The sequence below is a fragment of the Nannobrachium achirus genome, assembly GCF_963921795.1.
Source record: "Nannobrachium achirus genome assembly, chromosome: 7".
NCBI classification, from domain to species: domain Eukaryota; kingdom Metazoa; phylum Chordata; class Actinopteri; order Myctophiformes; family Myctophidae; genus Nannobrachium; species Nannobrachium achirus.
Genome location: NC_137816.1, coordinates 23,105,219 through 23,121,402, shown reverse-complemented (window position 1 = coordinate 23,121,402; position 16,184 = coordinate 23,105,219). Strand labels below are relative to the sequence as shown.

The window sequence follows — 16,184 nt, the reverse complement described above, 5'->3', positions numbered from 1 at the left end:
CCTCTGATGTAAAGCCAGTGTTTCTCAACCTTTATCATTTCAAGGACCCCCAGTTTGATATGCATGAGGCCACAGGACCCCCAATTGATACAACTACGCTTTCTCTGGGTTCTCAGATCTTTACTGAAGAATAATGAATCCTGTGGGGTATTTTGGTGATTTCAAAACTTGGAAATCACCAAAAATGTCAAACCCATGGACTGTAATGGTCTAATGGATAGATAATTTGTGTCTGTGCTTCAAAAACTATAATTTGTTGTGTGTTTACAATTAGATCAGTACAGGTGTTGTTGTTGCCTTGTCATGTCTGTAGATTAGCTTGGATTAAATGACCTGAAACCCTTCTGCTTTGTAAGACTTTTCACAAAGAAAAACGTCTAACTCACCTAAATGTCTTTGAGGTTCGTGATAGATAGATGGAAAGCTTGCTCACAGTCAGACGTCCCCTCGGGGTAAATGATACAATCGTGCAATTAAGATCAGCCAGGGTAGATTATCTTTTCCTCGTTTTGGTTTTACCCTCAGGTGCTAACCTTCTTGAAAAGACCTACGCAGCACAGCTATTTCTGGACAAAATACTTTGTGGAACATCCTTTCAATGTTATAATGTCACTATAACCAGCTGTCAGAACCTTCCTTTGTCTACATTTTACAAGACACTACATGGATGGCTTGTCAAATAAATATGGGAATATATGGGAATCTTTCAGCCATGAATATGTAAGCCTATAGTGTATAATGTGTATATTGTATGATAGATACACAAGTATATACTGTAGTATAGTGTGTAAATATATATATTTATTTATTTTAATTCTGCACACAGCATTAGCCTGTCGAGTTGTTGATAATTCCACCTTACAACACAATTTTACATGCATTAGCCAAACGCTAGTGGTGGAAAGTGCTTTACTTGAGCACAATTGTCTATACTTTTACTTACTCCACTACATCTCAGAAGAAAATATGGCACTTTTACTCCACAACAATTATTTGAAAACGTTGCAACGTGTTGTGAGCTTGTACATAGATCTGCTATTTTCAAAGGATGTTTATACACTTAGGCCTATTTGAAAACTGAAATGGGATATTCTGTGTAATGAGTACTTTTGTTTTTGGTACTGTAAGTATATTTTGATGCCAATACTTTTTACTCTTAATCAAGTAAAATTTCAATATCAGACTTTTACTAGTATCAGAGTATTTATGCATTGTGATATTGATATTTTTAATTAAGTAAATAGTGTGAGTACTTCTTCCGCCGGTGCCAAACGCCAGTGTGTCAGCATGCGCTAAAGCCGCTTAAGCATGGAAAACAATATCTCCCTCCATTAGCTCCTTAAAACCTCTTTACTAAACTTCCTCTTTAATGAACATTTATGAATTAACATGGAGAAGCAGAGAAATCATGCAGCTTAATTCGCTCTACCTCGTGTGGTTTGCTGGCATCAATGGCCACACACACACACATCTCTCTCACACACACACACACACACACACACACACACACACACACACACACACACACACACACACACACACACACACACACACACACACACACACACACACACACACACACACACACACACACACACACACACACACACACACAGTGCTGCTGTGCATCTGTATTTGCACCATCTGTATTATTTTCTTGACTAAGGTGTACCAACTCCAATCAATGTACTAATTCAGTCCATTCTACAACTCATCACTGGTGGTGGGAGCACATGCAACCATGCTAAAGGTGAGTAAACAGTATGTGTGCTGTGAATCTTTCAGCCAGGAATATAGTGTATAATGTGTATGATACATACTCTTGGATATTATGCTTGATTTTACTGCACTGCTAACAGCACAGATATTTTAATGGTTCATTTGAAAATCTTTGCTACAGAGGAAAAACCCATGACATGCCTTCTTATGACACTTATTACAGTTATTAGATAATGTTCACATGAAGTCCACCAATAGCAAAACCCTATTGACTGAATCCAAAACACGTTACATAATGTGGATCAAATTATCAATAGTGTTTTAGAGATTCTAAACAGCTGCTGAGTTGATGCTCTGATGGAATTAAGTTTTCAAAGTCACTTTCTTATTTTTGTATAGATAATATCCATTTAAGAACTGGTCAGGAATACAATACAATATTGACCTTGTAAAATCCTAGGAGGATTTGCCTTCTAATTCAGAAGTTTTGGGAGAAAACAAAGATTCAAGATTAGATTAGATCCATGGTGGAAAAGGTAACATTTGTTTTTACTTAATATCAATTAAATGTCCAGAACTCAAATTGTACTTGAATAAAGTACCAAAAGTAGAAAGTATACTAATTATGCAGAGTGTCCCATTTTCCCGTTTTCAAATGTATAAATATCTTTTGAAAATAGCAGATCTACATGTTCATAATGTGACTTGTACTGTAGATCGGCTATTTTCAAATGTATACAGAGCTGAAGTGCATAATGCATGTTTTGTAATAATAATCATAATCAAAAAACTAACTAGTAACTAGTAATTAATTAAGTGTTCAAACCAATAAGACTCCCTAAATCGGGAGATAAGCGACTGTCAGGTCGCATACACAAACTTTGGAAGGCAATGGTAGGCAATGAGGACTGAGGAGGGAATATGCAAAATGGGACAGATCCATGTTGATGACATGACTGTAGAGATTTTAGGGCAAAATCTGTAGGAGTAGTGTACAAAAGTGTGTGTTGCAAGAATCGGCCTCATGGTGGCGCTAGAAGAGGGCCATGTGAGAAATGAGGGGTGGGGGTTGTGGTTTGGAAGCCAAGGAGTGTGTGTGCAAAGTTTGGCATGGATCGGGGCAACGGTGGCAGAGATATGAGTAAGGGAAAAGTGTGACGTGACGGACTGACGGACGGACGGACGGACGGACGGACGGACGGACGGACGGACGGAGAGACTGACTGACAGCCGGTGGAGGTTTTGATAGTAACTGTAAATAATTGTAACTGTAAATAATTGTAGTGGAGTAAAAGTAGCCTGGCTAGAGTAAAAGTACAATAATGCCTCTGAGATGTAGTGGTTCGAGTAGAAGTAAAGTTAGAAATACCCCAGTACAGTAAAAATACCTACAATTGTACTTAAATACAGTACTTGAGTAAATGTACTTACGGTAGTTACTTAACACCACTGTTTTTTCACAGTGCATGTACTCGTACTCATACATATTTGGAGCGTACTTACTACTTGACTTGAGGGCACTATCCAGGGACCTGTATTAACTTAGGGTTAGGGTTATTTCAACACTTTCCCAGATTTACAAAGATAGATTTGATGGGTGTTTTTCAGCATCAGTCAGACTGCTTAGGATCAATAGAGCTCTGGTGCTGTTATAATCACTTACGCTTACTCATTAAGGGTTGAACAATTGAATTAGTATAGGGTAAAGGTTTTTTCTTTTTTTCCAATGTTTAATTTCCTGAATTAAAATGCAGCTCTGTAGCTGAGACTTGAGAAAAGGTCTGTGAAGCAAATTGTTCAGATTGGTTCAGAATATCTTCTCACTTCTTCCTGTTCCTGTGGTGAAAAGCAGCATTGGGCCATCATTAGCTGTAATGGCCATGGCTCATGGGGAACAGTGGCCAGTGGGATGCTCCATGCTGCTTTTCTTTGATGTCTGCTAATGACAGGGAAAGGACAACGACTGAAATTGACTGCCTACCTTTAGGGGGCAATGGTGGAAGCGGAGAGGTGCGCGCTGCTATTGAGAAAATTCTCAAATTAACTAAATGGGGGGGCTAAATGGAGCACACCTAATACAGGGGAAATTACACAAAATGGAGAAGGATTATGTGTTTGTGTGCTGCATTATGCAAGGCAGAACTACACAGGACTCCTATTGACCAGTTTCTTTGCGGTCATACTGGTCGTGTAGGTAAATGTGCACCTCCTGATGAGTTCACCAGTATTGTTAAGGAGTGATTATTCGGCTCAGGGGGTTACATGTATTGTTCACCAATGGAAAAAAGTGGCTTTCAATGTTTAGTTTCATACTGTGTCCTGAATTTAGCCTGTGGCTGGAATCATTCTGAATGCCCTATTTATTTGAAAGTGCTAATTTGCCATGCCCAGCAATAATAGGCCATTATACTTTTTTTAATCATTAGAAAAAAAGAATGAATGTCTTGGCAGTTTCAACTTTGTCAGAATATTATATTATTATATTTTATCTCAACGTTACTCTCCTCGATCTTCTCCCATTAGCATGTTCCTATTCCTACGAGTTCAATTTCTCCTCTCCATTTTCTAAAAACTTCACCCACTTTAATTGCCTTTTCTTTGCAGAATCCGGTGTCTTTCAACAGAACCCAATTCTAATACCCTGCAGCACTGTCAGCAAAATGCTGAAGAATGTGAACAATACCAAGAGGACAGTCAGCCCCCGCTTTGAAGGCCTTGATGCAAGGGAACCAGTTTTTGACACAGTGGATAAACGTTTCTTTTAAAGATAACTTTTTAAGGCATTTATGCTGGATGATGCAATGGCTTGCAAACAGGAGGAGGGGTGCACTTGGGCACAGTTAGTGTTCAGTAACAGTAAGATCCCTGGTGCAGTCCACATTACAGACAAAGACAAAGTACAAATACATGTTAACAGATGTTGTTAACTAACAATTAATCAACTGTCAATTAATTGCTAATAATCAGAATGTGATCCATACATTACAAATATTAGACAATGAACTGAACAATCTGCCATCGTCGTTGGAGCCACAGCTATTTAAATGCATTCGTTCAAGTCAGAGATGTGTGTAAAGAGAATACATTAGTGATCTGTACCTGGTAATATAACCAGACACTGGCTTCAGCCTACAGAACCTGATACTGCACTGAAATACTAGAACTTTAACCACTTTAACTAACATCCCCATTCTGCACAAAGCATTGTGTTGATTTGTTATTTTCTGTATTTGATATACGATGACATATTATATATTGTGGTTAAAATATAGAATAGAAGGGCACTGAATCCCTACCCCCTAAATAATTGCAAGTATCTCTCTCATGAGGTTATAAGCCAAAAGCCTAAAATGTAAATGTGAAATGAACTGAGCCAGAGTTGAAGGGAGCATGTTGCTGTCACTGTATGTGATGTGCTCCCAGGGTCTAGCTGAGTGGGCACATTTTTGCACATTTCTTATAATTCACTATATAGTGCTGTTTTTGTCCAAATATTGCATGTGCACATTATTACTTTGAAGTACAGTACATGGTTACTATGTCACAAAGCTGTGAACAAAAAGCTATAAGCTAGTTTGTTCCTCAGCAGCTCTACTGGTCGGTGTAAGGATTGGATATCATATCACTCACAAACAGGTTACTGTAAGAGCCCTGTGGGACTACAATATTGAGAGCACACCCAGGAAATTCACAGGCTGCAGAAACACCCTAGACTTTACTTGAATGTCTGCAGTTGCTGTAATTATTTATAGAGCGTTAGTATATATAAAAAGTTAAAAACATAGTACACTACACTTTGATAACAGCCTTTTCACTGACTAAATAGTTACGCAAAAAATGTTGACCTTGAGACAGAGTTATCTTGCTTGTGAGCCACAACAATCCTTCAACAGCACAGCAATGTAGTTTTCTCTCTCAATAAAATGTTTAGGTTCTCTTGATTATCCCGTCAGACGTCATACAGTACTGCAATGAAATCAATGGAAAGCCGAAATAAAAGAAATATGTATACAGAAATAGAGCACGGGTGAGTCATGCAATAAAATATGTTAACCACTTAAGATTAACATTTAACATTTTTGAAAGTTGTCGAACATTTGTGAAAATATAATAATAATAAGCTATATAATAATTAGTTTTTAGACATTTTTGAACGGTGAATTCAGGGGCTGTGTTTTTTCGTCTGTCTTTTTCTGTCACTCGTCTCAGGGTTCAGTTTAGCCACTCAGCTGTCTCTAAAGAGATGTACCGGTTCCCAGGCCAGGACACTCACAATCAGCACTGTGTGTGTGTGTGTGCGTGTGCGTGTGCGTGTGCGTGTGCGTGTGCGCGTGCGCGTGTGTGTGTGTGTGTGTGCGTGTGCGTGCGTGCTCACATGTGCGTGAGTGAGTGTCGGGCGTGCGGTACGGCTGTGCAATCTGTCTTAACTTCTGTCAGCAGTTCCACATTTGTGCCCTGCCACGGTGCTGATCTGTCCAGAGGGCGAGCTCTATCACACACAGTGTCATGTCATGTCATGTCAGACAGAATGACAGGAATGGACGCCACCACGCTCTCCCCAGGATCAGCCAGGAAAACACAAGCAGCGGCATTCTGCCGTTCATATACAGTTACAGCCCTTTCATAATGGTTTCTCTCTTCTCTGAGCCCTGGCTGTTGCCATTCAATACAAGGACAACACCCCAGCAGGCTTTCATACCAGACCAGCAGACACATTGCTATGGTTATATTATAGCTGCCATTGTTTACTTAACCTGGCAATGTTTGTGAAGCACGCATGCTGGCCACATTCTCTTTTCAGTGCATCAGTGGTCCCCAAATGTTTTAGCTCCCCGGGACCCAAATGAGTGATCTCAGATTTCTTTCTTAGACTTTTCTTCTTTTTTTTTTACCGATATTTACTCGCGACCCGATCTGCTGGTTGGGAAACCCTGTATGACATTCACACACAGATGCAGATGCTTTTTATTGGTGTGGAACCAGCTATAAGTGCCTTGCTCAGGGGTATGTTGACCGTGTAATATAACCATTTAAATGGTTATATTACAAGGTGATGTTGATGACATAATGATAGAGGTTTCAACTTAAGGGCCAAACTGAGCAGACAGAAGTCCCACATGTGTCACGGGTTTGTACTTTTCCACAATAACAGGTGGCTTTCTAGCAGATAAAAGGCAAAGTTTCTAAAGATTCTTCCCGCAAGATTTTTATTTTTTATTGTATTTATTTATTGCTGCAAAACCTAGAAACACCCGTCACACCTGGAGGCATTCTGTTAGTAACCTTACCCCCCCCCCCCCCCCCAAAAAAAAAATACTATTTATGTATTTTCACCCATCGCTGAAGCTAGGTAGCACTGTAATGTCACTGTTACCTTTGCCCTCTACAAATGAGGAAATTAGATCTGCGTTGTGTTGCTTGCATAACACAATCCCACACGTTAAGAATGACATGCCGTCTGTCTGTAAATGGATTTAGAAGTAACGTGGGTGGTGAATTGTATTTTATGGTGTGTTGTCGTGTGGACTGATAACAAATACAACCCTGTTTAGGCGTTGAGGTACCCTGAAAGCTTCTTTTTTTTTCTTCCTAAAACTAGTCTGAGTGCAACTCTGGTCCACAATGGCCGCAGTGTTCAGTCCAGTGCTGCCCTGTGCAGAACAGAGCTGGGTTCACAGGCTGAACAGACTCAGCACTGTGACAGTCCATCCATACCCTTCTGCTTCCATTAGACCTAATGCTGTGGCTCAGTCATAGAGTCCACCCAGACCCACCCATCCACACTATGAACCCATTACACCAGTGCTTCACAAACTATTTTAGCTCCCGATCCAAAAAAAAGATAAATTTCTCCTCGCGTTGGGGTTCTCCTCGGGACCTAAACCTACCCACATCTTGAATTAACCGCTTAAAGGAGTAGTTCACCCCCAAAATGACTTTTTTTCTATTTATTACTCACACCATGGAGACTTTTTGTCGCATTCCTAAGACAAAAAATTGATTATAGTAAATTTACCATGACGGTTTCCCCATCCAGTGCCATGCATTTGGGTCCCCATCCAGGGGCATGCATTAGGGTCCCCATCCGGAATCAATGGGAATACATTTACTATAATCAAGTTTTTTTGTCTTAGGAATGCGACAAATACAAAAAACTCAAGTCTCCATGGCTTGAGTAATCAATAGAAAAAGTCATTCTAGTGAAAATAGCAACAAGCTCAAAATGCGACACGTTGTGAGCTTGTAGATCTGCTATTTTCACTATTTCAGGTTATCTAACTATTAATTTACGGAATGTCTGCCATCTGTGCAGTAATCTGACGTCATAGTACTGACGTCACATACTGCAAGGGTTCCCAAACATCTTTGGCTCGGGGCACCCCATAAATATATATATTTTTTTCATCCGAGGCCCCCCTACAATAATTATATTCCTAATTTTTACTCCCAGCACCTTTATATTTATAGCATATTTAACGATTATGTTGTGAGGAAAACAAGATAATAGCCATTTTGGTTGGAACTGACTGAAAACTAGAATTGACATATTGTCAATAATTGATCTGTGTTTAATCCAGGTATTATTATTGTTATTATTTTATTATTATGACGATTGTTATTGTTTTTATGTTATTATAAATTATTGTTAGGCCTAGTAATGCAACTGATACGGTACTACTGTATCTCTCTCTCTCTCTCTCTCTCTCTCTCTCTCTCTCTCTCTCTCTCTCTCTCTATCTGCGCCTCTGTAGAATAGAAATAAAAATTAAGTCAGTGAGACAGTGACACTCAGTCGGTTTCTAAACTTTCTACAGCTAGCGTGGTTACTAATAGTCTGGTCCCCCCCCCCCCCCCCACACACACACACACCATCTTTATCGCTCCTCCTCATTGCAGGTAACAGATGATTCGGACGGACAATTGGATATTCCTACAGCGCGGAAATCACTGTGCATGTTACAAAACAAAACACATTCTAGCGAGCACTGAGAGCAGACGCTGCAGAAGCCTTGCAGTGGTCTAATTGAGTGGTTAAAGGGATATTACACTTTCAAAGTCATTTTATCGTCTAATCAGGCTTTTATGAACACCCTGAACAGTTTTTAATTTGCTTGATTCAATATTTAGATATTTGATGTAAATGTTACCAGGCCCAACACGCCCAGGCCCTCTCCACATACACACCCATTGTAACTTCAAACTCCATTTTAACCGTGATAAATTCATTAAAAACAACCATTATTTTTTCTGGTGACTCAAACTACCCTCCTAATACGTGAGCAGGCCGTGTTTTTTCGATAACTTTTTTCATTTATTTTTAATAATCCATTTTTGTATTAAATATTTTCCCAAATAATTATTAAAAATTAATGAAAAAAGCTATCGAAAAAACACGGCCTGCTCACGTATTAGGAGGGTAGTATGAGTCAACAGAAAAAACAACGGGTGTTTTTAATGAATCTATCATGGTTAAAATGGAGTTTGAAGTTACAATGGGTGTGTATGTGGAGAGGGCCTGGGCGTGTCGGGCCTGGTAACATTTACATCAAATATCTAAATATTGAATCAAGCAAATTAAAAACTGTTCAGGGTGTTCATAAAAGCCTGATTAGACGATAAAATTACTTTGAAAGTGTAATATCCCTTTAACTAGAAGCAGTGCTCTTCCGAGCACAGGTCTCCACCAGGCCACACAAATCGGCCTGTTATAGCGCCACCATGAGGCTGATTTAAAAAATGTGGGGCAGAGGTTCTGAATTAGCATCCAGGGAGTGTGTGTGCTCAGTTTGGCAGCGATCGGGCCAACGGCGCCGGAGATTAGCTGGTAACAACCAGGCCACACAAATCGGCCTGTTATAGCGCCACCATGAGGCTGATTTGAAAAATGTGGGGCAGAGGTTCTAGATTGGCATCCAGGGAGTGTGTGTGCTCAGTTTGGCAGCGATCGGGCCAACGGTGACTGAGATTAGCTGCTCACAAACTACGAGGACGCACGGACGCACGCACGGACGGACGGACGGACGCACGGACGGACGGACGGACGGGCGCACGGACGGACGGACGGACGGACGGACGGACGGAGGGGAAAACATACTCTCCCTCAGCCTTCGGCTGGTGGAGACAATGATGAGTACTACTGACACAATTGTGACCTATAGAAACTGTTACCATAGGGGGAGCCGTTTTCACAGATTTGTGTCGTTTCACATTACGGCACTCTCTCGCTGGTTCTGTGGTGCAAAAACTAAGTGCGATTAAAATGCGTAAATTTTTTAATTTTCTGTAATTAAATAATCGCAATTAATCAGTTAAAGTCCCAGCCCTATTTTAAATACATTTAAAATGTTATCAAATGATCTCGCGGCACCCCTGGACTGCCGTCGCGGCACCCCAGGGTGCCCCGTCACCGACTTTGAAAACCCCTGACATACTGGCCTGGACACGGAACACCATATTTGGGCATAGGACACGGAACAGCATATATGGGCATAAACAGTTGAAACAGTGCCCACATTTCTGACATAACTGTTACTGCCTCCTGTACTGTGCATGTGTCTCTGCCATGGTAACATCCGCAAGCTGAAACAATGCCCAAATTTGGAGATGACTGAAATCACTGATACGTCTGGGTTCTCCATCAGACTCTTACATTCAATCCCTCATAGTGTGACTGCACACCCCCAGGCAAGGTCCTAGTTTTAATTGATTTATGGGGACAAAAGATATTTTTTTGACAACATGAAAGCAATTAAAAAAAAAATCTAGATAATTGCTTATTTTTGACATGTTTCTTCCTTCTTTCTTTAATCTTTTGAAATAATTAAAAATTAAATGTTGGGCCCAGTAAACTTGTGAGTCGTGGCCGTGGGCTCGTGGCCCATTAAAAATCAGTTCACAACCCATTGCTTGGGAAAGACTCCATTTAGACATGCTTTCATAGAAAGTACACCCAGACCCACCACCCACACTATGAACTCATCCATTACACACTCTCTCCTTTGCGTGTCTGCATTCCCACCCTTTCCCTCCACGTGTCACCACCCAATATACAGTAACTCCAAACCAAATGTTGGAAAAGGTCCTGAGATGTTTATGGCACAGTATAATCATCAACTTGTATCTGCTTGTCCACTCAGTGAGTGTACACATTTGGTTACATTTGTACTCTGAGTTTAAAAAGTATGCAAATACTGTTATCCTATATTTTCTTTTTGCACTCCACTTATGTTGCAATTTACCCTGTCATTTGTTGACAATAGGGTTTGTGCCATTTACTTTGATTTCACACATAAAACACGTAAATCGCTTTCTGAAATTGGATAAATGAACACTGTATATACTGTAATATACTAGCTACATTTCAGGTCAGAGTAGGAACACACGTTACTATTATATTACTTATTATACAATACAATCTCACATTACTATGCCCAAATGAAAACTTCCAGTAAAAGTAGGACTAAATGCATAAAAAGTACTGAGACACTACACAGTATGTGTTTGTTTATCTTGCTTATTGTAAGTCATTCTGGATAAGAGTGTCGGCTAAATGGCAGAATTGTAAATTGTACAGGTCTTGAGCTGAACTAAAATAGATTTGGCTCTAAAAGAGGAGTATGAATCGGCCCTTAGGGTTGAGCACACCTATTACAGAACAGTGAGGTGTTCAACTAAACATGGGCTGTGGGGAGGGGTTTTGTGTGTGGTGGGGAGCATGGAGTCCTCTCTCTTCTAAATGGTTTGTTGCTTGTGTAATATTGATATGTTTTGATTAATGTCAGGCACAGTCATGCATTTTTGCTGAATTGTTGTATCCTGTAGTGAGTTAATAAAGGCATTTTCAAAATTAAAAAAATAATCCTCTCTGTCTCTCTCTCTCTCTCTCTCTCTCTCTCTCTGTGAGAGTGAGAGAGGTGAAGAGTGATGAATGGGATGTGACAGATCTGTCCAGTCAAGAATGATGGGGGGATGAACTATTGCAATAGTGAGGGGGAAGTAAATAGAGAGAGACTACACCAGAAAATGCACGTGCACGCTGTCTGTGTGTGTGCGAAAAGCCCCTGGCCACACCAAGGAGGGAGTATTTGTGCGGGAGACCCTCGCACTATCCGTGAGCCTGGTGTAGCCAATATATATTGGATCTTTCCAAGCGCGCTGTGCGCTTGCAGTAAATTCTACGCACAGCCTCGCGTGAAAAGCCTTGGTGTAGTCCAGTCGTGATGGAAAGAAAGAGTAAGATCAGCAGGAGGTAGAGGAAAAGAGAGAGTGAGATTGAGAACGAGACAAAGAGAGAGAGAGAGAGAGAGAGAGAGAGAGAGAGAGAGAGAGACACAACAGATTTAAGAAACCTTCCAGGTCAATTAAGGCCATATGGTGTTTGCAGCATCACTGCCAATAAACCCAGATCTAAACCAGCTCTATTTGACTAACAGTGACACTATATTTAAGATACCACTGAAACACCATCACAATCCTGAACTATATTGGGGTACAGCATTACTTGGTGGTTTGTTATACTTAACCACTTGAACCCCATATGGTTGATCGGAGTCCCTCAGGGCTCTATACAGTACTAGGGTCCTTTCCGTTTTCTGTTATTGTGGGGAAAGCTTTTCCTGAAAATATTTCCCACAATAAGGATGCTGGGGTTTAAGTGGTTAAGAATTCCTCCCCTCTTTAAGGCGATGCCTTCCGTGCATTCCACAAATCCAAGGAGACAACTAGGTCGCCGTGTCCCGAGATTCCGGCCTCCTCCGAGGCTGGAATGCTGGTGTTGTTGAGCTCACTGAAGCATGGCCCATCTCCTCTACAGTGCACTTCTCACAAACACTTTCTCCAACAGTGGTTCTCAAACCCTCTCATGTCAAGGACCCCCGAATTGATATGTAATTGGCCACGGACCACCATCTGAAAATGTTGTAGCCAAGGACCCCCAGAAGAGATTTGTGTTAAGATTATTATTATTATTATATATTTTTTGTGCCATGCTATGCGCCTGTATACCTGCTATGAATAGCCAACATATAAAGTGGTTAAAATGAGTGTGATGCTGTATTAACACATTTTGCTGAGGACCCCTTGGGGTCCCCAGACCCCACTTTGAGAACCACTGTTCTACAGTATGAAGTCCAGCATGTCTATGATGCCTTATATTAAACAATCTTTTAAAACATTATAATCTTCTTATAACATAGATATAATCATCCACTTATAGTGACTTACATAGTGACTTATAACCACACTCTAATGCATTATGAAATTATTATAATGTATTATAACAGAATTATAATACAGTATGACCCTGGCCAACCGGCTCAGTGGCCTTGTGGTTAGAGTGTCCGTCCTAAGACTAGGAAGTCGGTGTTCAATCCAGGGCTGAGTCCAGTATACTGGTACAACAATGTCCCCCTGCTTGGCCCTCAGTAATAAAGGGTTGGATAGTATATTCCTGTGACATAATAGCGTCATGTCCAGGGGATCAAGTTGTCTCACACTAGGGAACAGCAGATAGGATCCTGACCTATCGGCCACATGACCCGGGAATCATTGGTTCCCACGGCTACTTGCTTGCTTATAATCCTGGCCAAAAGTCTGACTGACCAGCAGTTATGAAGTATTATGATACCTGACCTTATAAATCATTTTACAAAACTTACGTATGTGTTATGATTATAGTAGAAAGCATTATGAGTGCTCAGAACTGCAAATACAGTCGATGAGTTGAAAGCATATTATAATGCATTTATACTTGATCCTATAGATCCTTGACCAGCTTGAGCTTGAGATTGGAGAGGTCATACCAAAGAAAGACTATAAAAATGGAGCCAATGCCTCCCTACTTGACACTCAACAATCAAGGGGTTGGATACATCATATCCAGGGGTGTACTTGTACATCAAGCCGCATCACGCTACAGAAACAAGAGATAGGCTCCTGCCCCTATGTACCACATGGCTCGATAAGGATTATCATTATTTCATGCTTTATAATGTGTTATGGTTGTTAAAGCATTATGAGCATTTAAGCATTTTGAGTGTTTACGAGTGCATATAACTATACATTGTTATTATAAGCAGATTATAATGCCACAACGCTGTGGATAGACTCACTGAACTCTCTGACAGACAGACAGTCCTACATAGATGACCAGCCAGGGTCTGGGCACCCTGCTGGAACGGTTCTGGAGCGTGGGTGCTTCATTTTATTAAAGGTTACTCTCTAACGAACACAATCCCTCGTGTTCTGGTCCCGCCTCAGCCCACACAAATTGGAGCCACTCTCTCTCACATAATCCTGCCCAGCGGCTACCAGCTTCTCCCTTCTCCACCTTCCCTCTCTGTCCTCCCTTCCTTCTGTCAGGAGAAGTCTGCATGATGACATTCAGACTGGATGGATATATAAATGGATATACATACTGTATGTACAGACTATCGACAACAGTGAATATGAGACTAGTAGGCCTACTGTATGTACACTACAGTACATGATCATGCTATCGATATGGATAAATTAAAAAAAATCTAAAACTAGTAACTGCTGTAAGAGTTGTGAGATAAAACCAGGGTTTTTCTCAGATTGTTAATTTGAGGTTTCAAATAAAGTATAGTTTCTTCAACTTCTTTCAGATTTCAATGTATGGCACACCATTTTGAAAGTTTACAATCTACAGTTTCATAATCTTCAAATTCATAAGGAAAAATTCAAAATGTCTGTGCCCTATTGAGGCAAATTGTATCAGACCCAAGAGAGAGAGAGAGAGAGAGAGAGAGAGAGAGAGAGAGAGAGAGAGAGAGAGAGAGAGAGAGACAAGCCAAGGCACAAAGAAGAGGTGGGACAGCCCGCTCAGCCACCGTGTCTTGAAAGGAAATCCTCTGCTGGCACAAAGGCTGCTCCATCTTTTGTGTGAAAGAACACTTGAGGCCTTTTCTTGTTATAACAGGGTTGGTCCAACGCCCAACCCGCTTCCCCCCATCACCCGGGCCCCCCCGCATGGCACATTGTTGTCTCTTTTTATCACCACCACAGGCATCTGTGGCATGAAACGGGAAAACCAAAAATGTTTTCGTTCCTGTAGTTTTATCAAAACGATTGTCTGGATAAAACAGCATTAAAGGTTGGTGCTCCTGAAACATTCCCTGTGAGTGAGCTGTCAAAAATACGACCCGGCTGGCTGGCTGGCTGGCTGCTGTGGGTGGGGAAAGAACTGCTCGCGGGCCCTGGAGAATTGCCATGGTAACCGTAAAGCCAGCTGTTCAGGGGAGATCTCAGGACAATGTAAAACATTCCCACGCTTTGCCTCGCCTGAGGGTTCAAACTCCTGCGCTGTCGTGCGCGGGTCACTAACGTCTGAGCAACTTCCAAACACTTCTCATTAAGTGGAGCAGTCAGAGATGAGAGTATAAAAACTAACAAACAAGCCAGAAAGTTGTGAAACTCACCATCAGAGCTGACAGTGTCTTGATGTCCTGGGAAGCCTCCCTGTCCTGTGTCTCTGTAATCCACCCAGTTAATCCCCTCCAGGCTGTCATAGTTGGTCTGAGCGCAGTCCTCCACCGGCACCACTGTGAAGTGAGGCATGTTTACTTTTCATCCGTCCCAGGCTGAGCCTCCCCTCCGTTCTCCCCGTCCAGGGCTCATGCGTAGCGGGGCTAACCGTTAGCCAAGCCTCCCTCAGCCTCCAGTTCCCCACTAATGGCATCTAACATTCCACCACACTGCGCTCACTTCCTCTGGAGAATATTACCATACGACCCGCCCCTGTACCACCAGGCCCGGCCCTCCTGGGTTTGTTGTTGTGTGAATAAAAGGGTGTGTGGTGGGGGGTAAGAAGACACCCCTACCCAGCCGGACCCTGGAGCTGCTGGTGTCATCCTCCCTGATGTGGAAGCAGACATGGTGCAGTGTGGATGGGGAAGTCCATTATCTTTTGTGTTTGTGTTGTGTTTGTGCGTGTTTGTGTTCATGGTGTCATGTTGACTAATGACAGCTCATACACTGAACCCTGTCTGTTCAAGGTTCAGACAGACAGTTCTCTGTGTGTCAACGGGCTCCTTTAACAAAACACACACACACGCGTGCACACTGCAGCGACGTGGCAGTTTGGAAAATAATCAAGGGGTAAAGAGAGAGAGAGAGACTAACAGAGAGACAGGATGGAAAGAGAGAAACAGACAGTCACTCAGACAGACATATAAATAGAAAGAAGAGAGAGATGGTGAAAAATGAGTGGAAACAGTATATATAGGCCAGCCCACCTCCCCTTCAAACAGCAGCACAGTTTCATGTAATTCCAGCTGACCTTAGGGGAACTCAGCATTGGAAACCTTGGCATGATCACTATGGTGTATTCATATAATAAACATTCTCAGGTTGCAGAAGTCATGTAGGTTGGATAGAGATGAAACTTTGCACAAAGATGAATGATATGACATCATAGTACTGGTAGTGATGTCATACATGAGTCA

At 41.5% G+C, this 16,184-nt stretch overlaps 1 protein-coding gene across 1 annotated transcript in view; it reads right to left on the bottom strand.

The window, feature by feature from the left end:
* slc12a4 (solute carrier family 12 member 4) overlaps nucleotides 1-15,373 on the bottom strand; it is a 43,435-nt gene extending 28,062 nt beyond the window's left edge. Inside the window, exon 1 of the mRNA XM_080729662.1 lies at nucleotides 15,159-15,373. Within this exon, the coding sequence (XP_080585788.1) occupies nucleotides 15,159-15,297 (139 nt within the window). The 5' untranslated portion in view covers nucleotides 15,298-15,373. The remainder of the gene's footprint in view (nucleotides 1-15,158) is intronic.
* Between the last annotated feature and the right edge of the window lie 811 nt (nucleotides 15,374-16,184).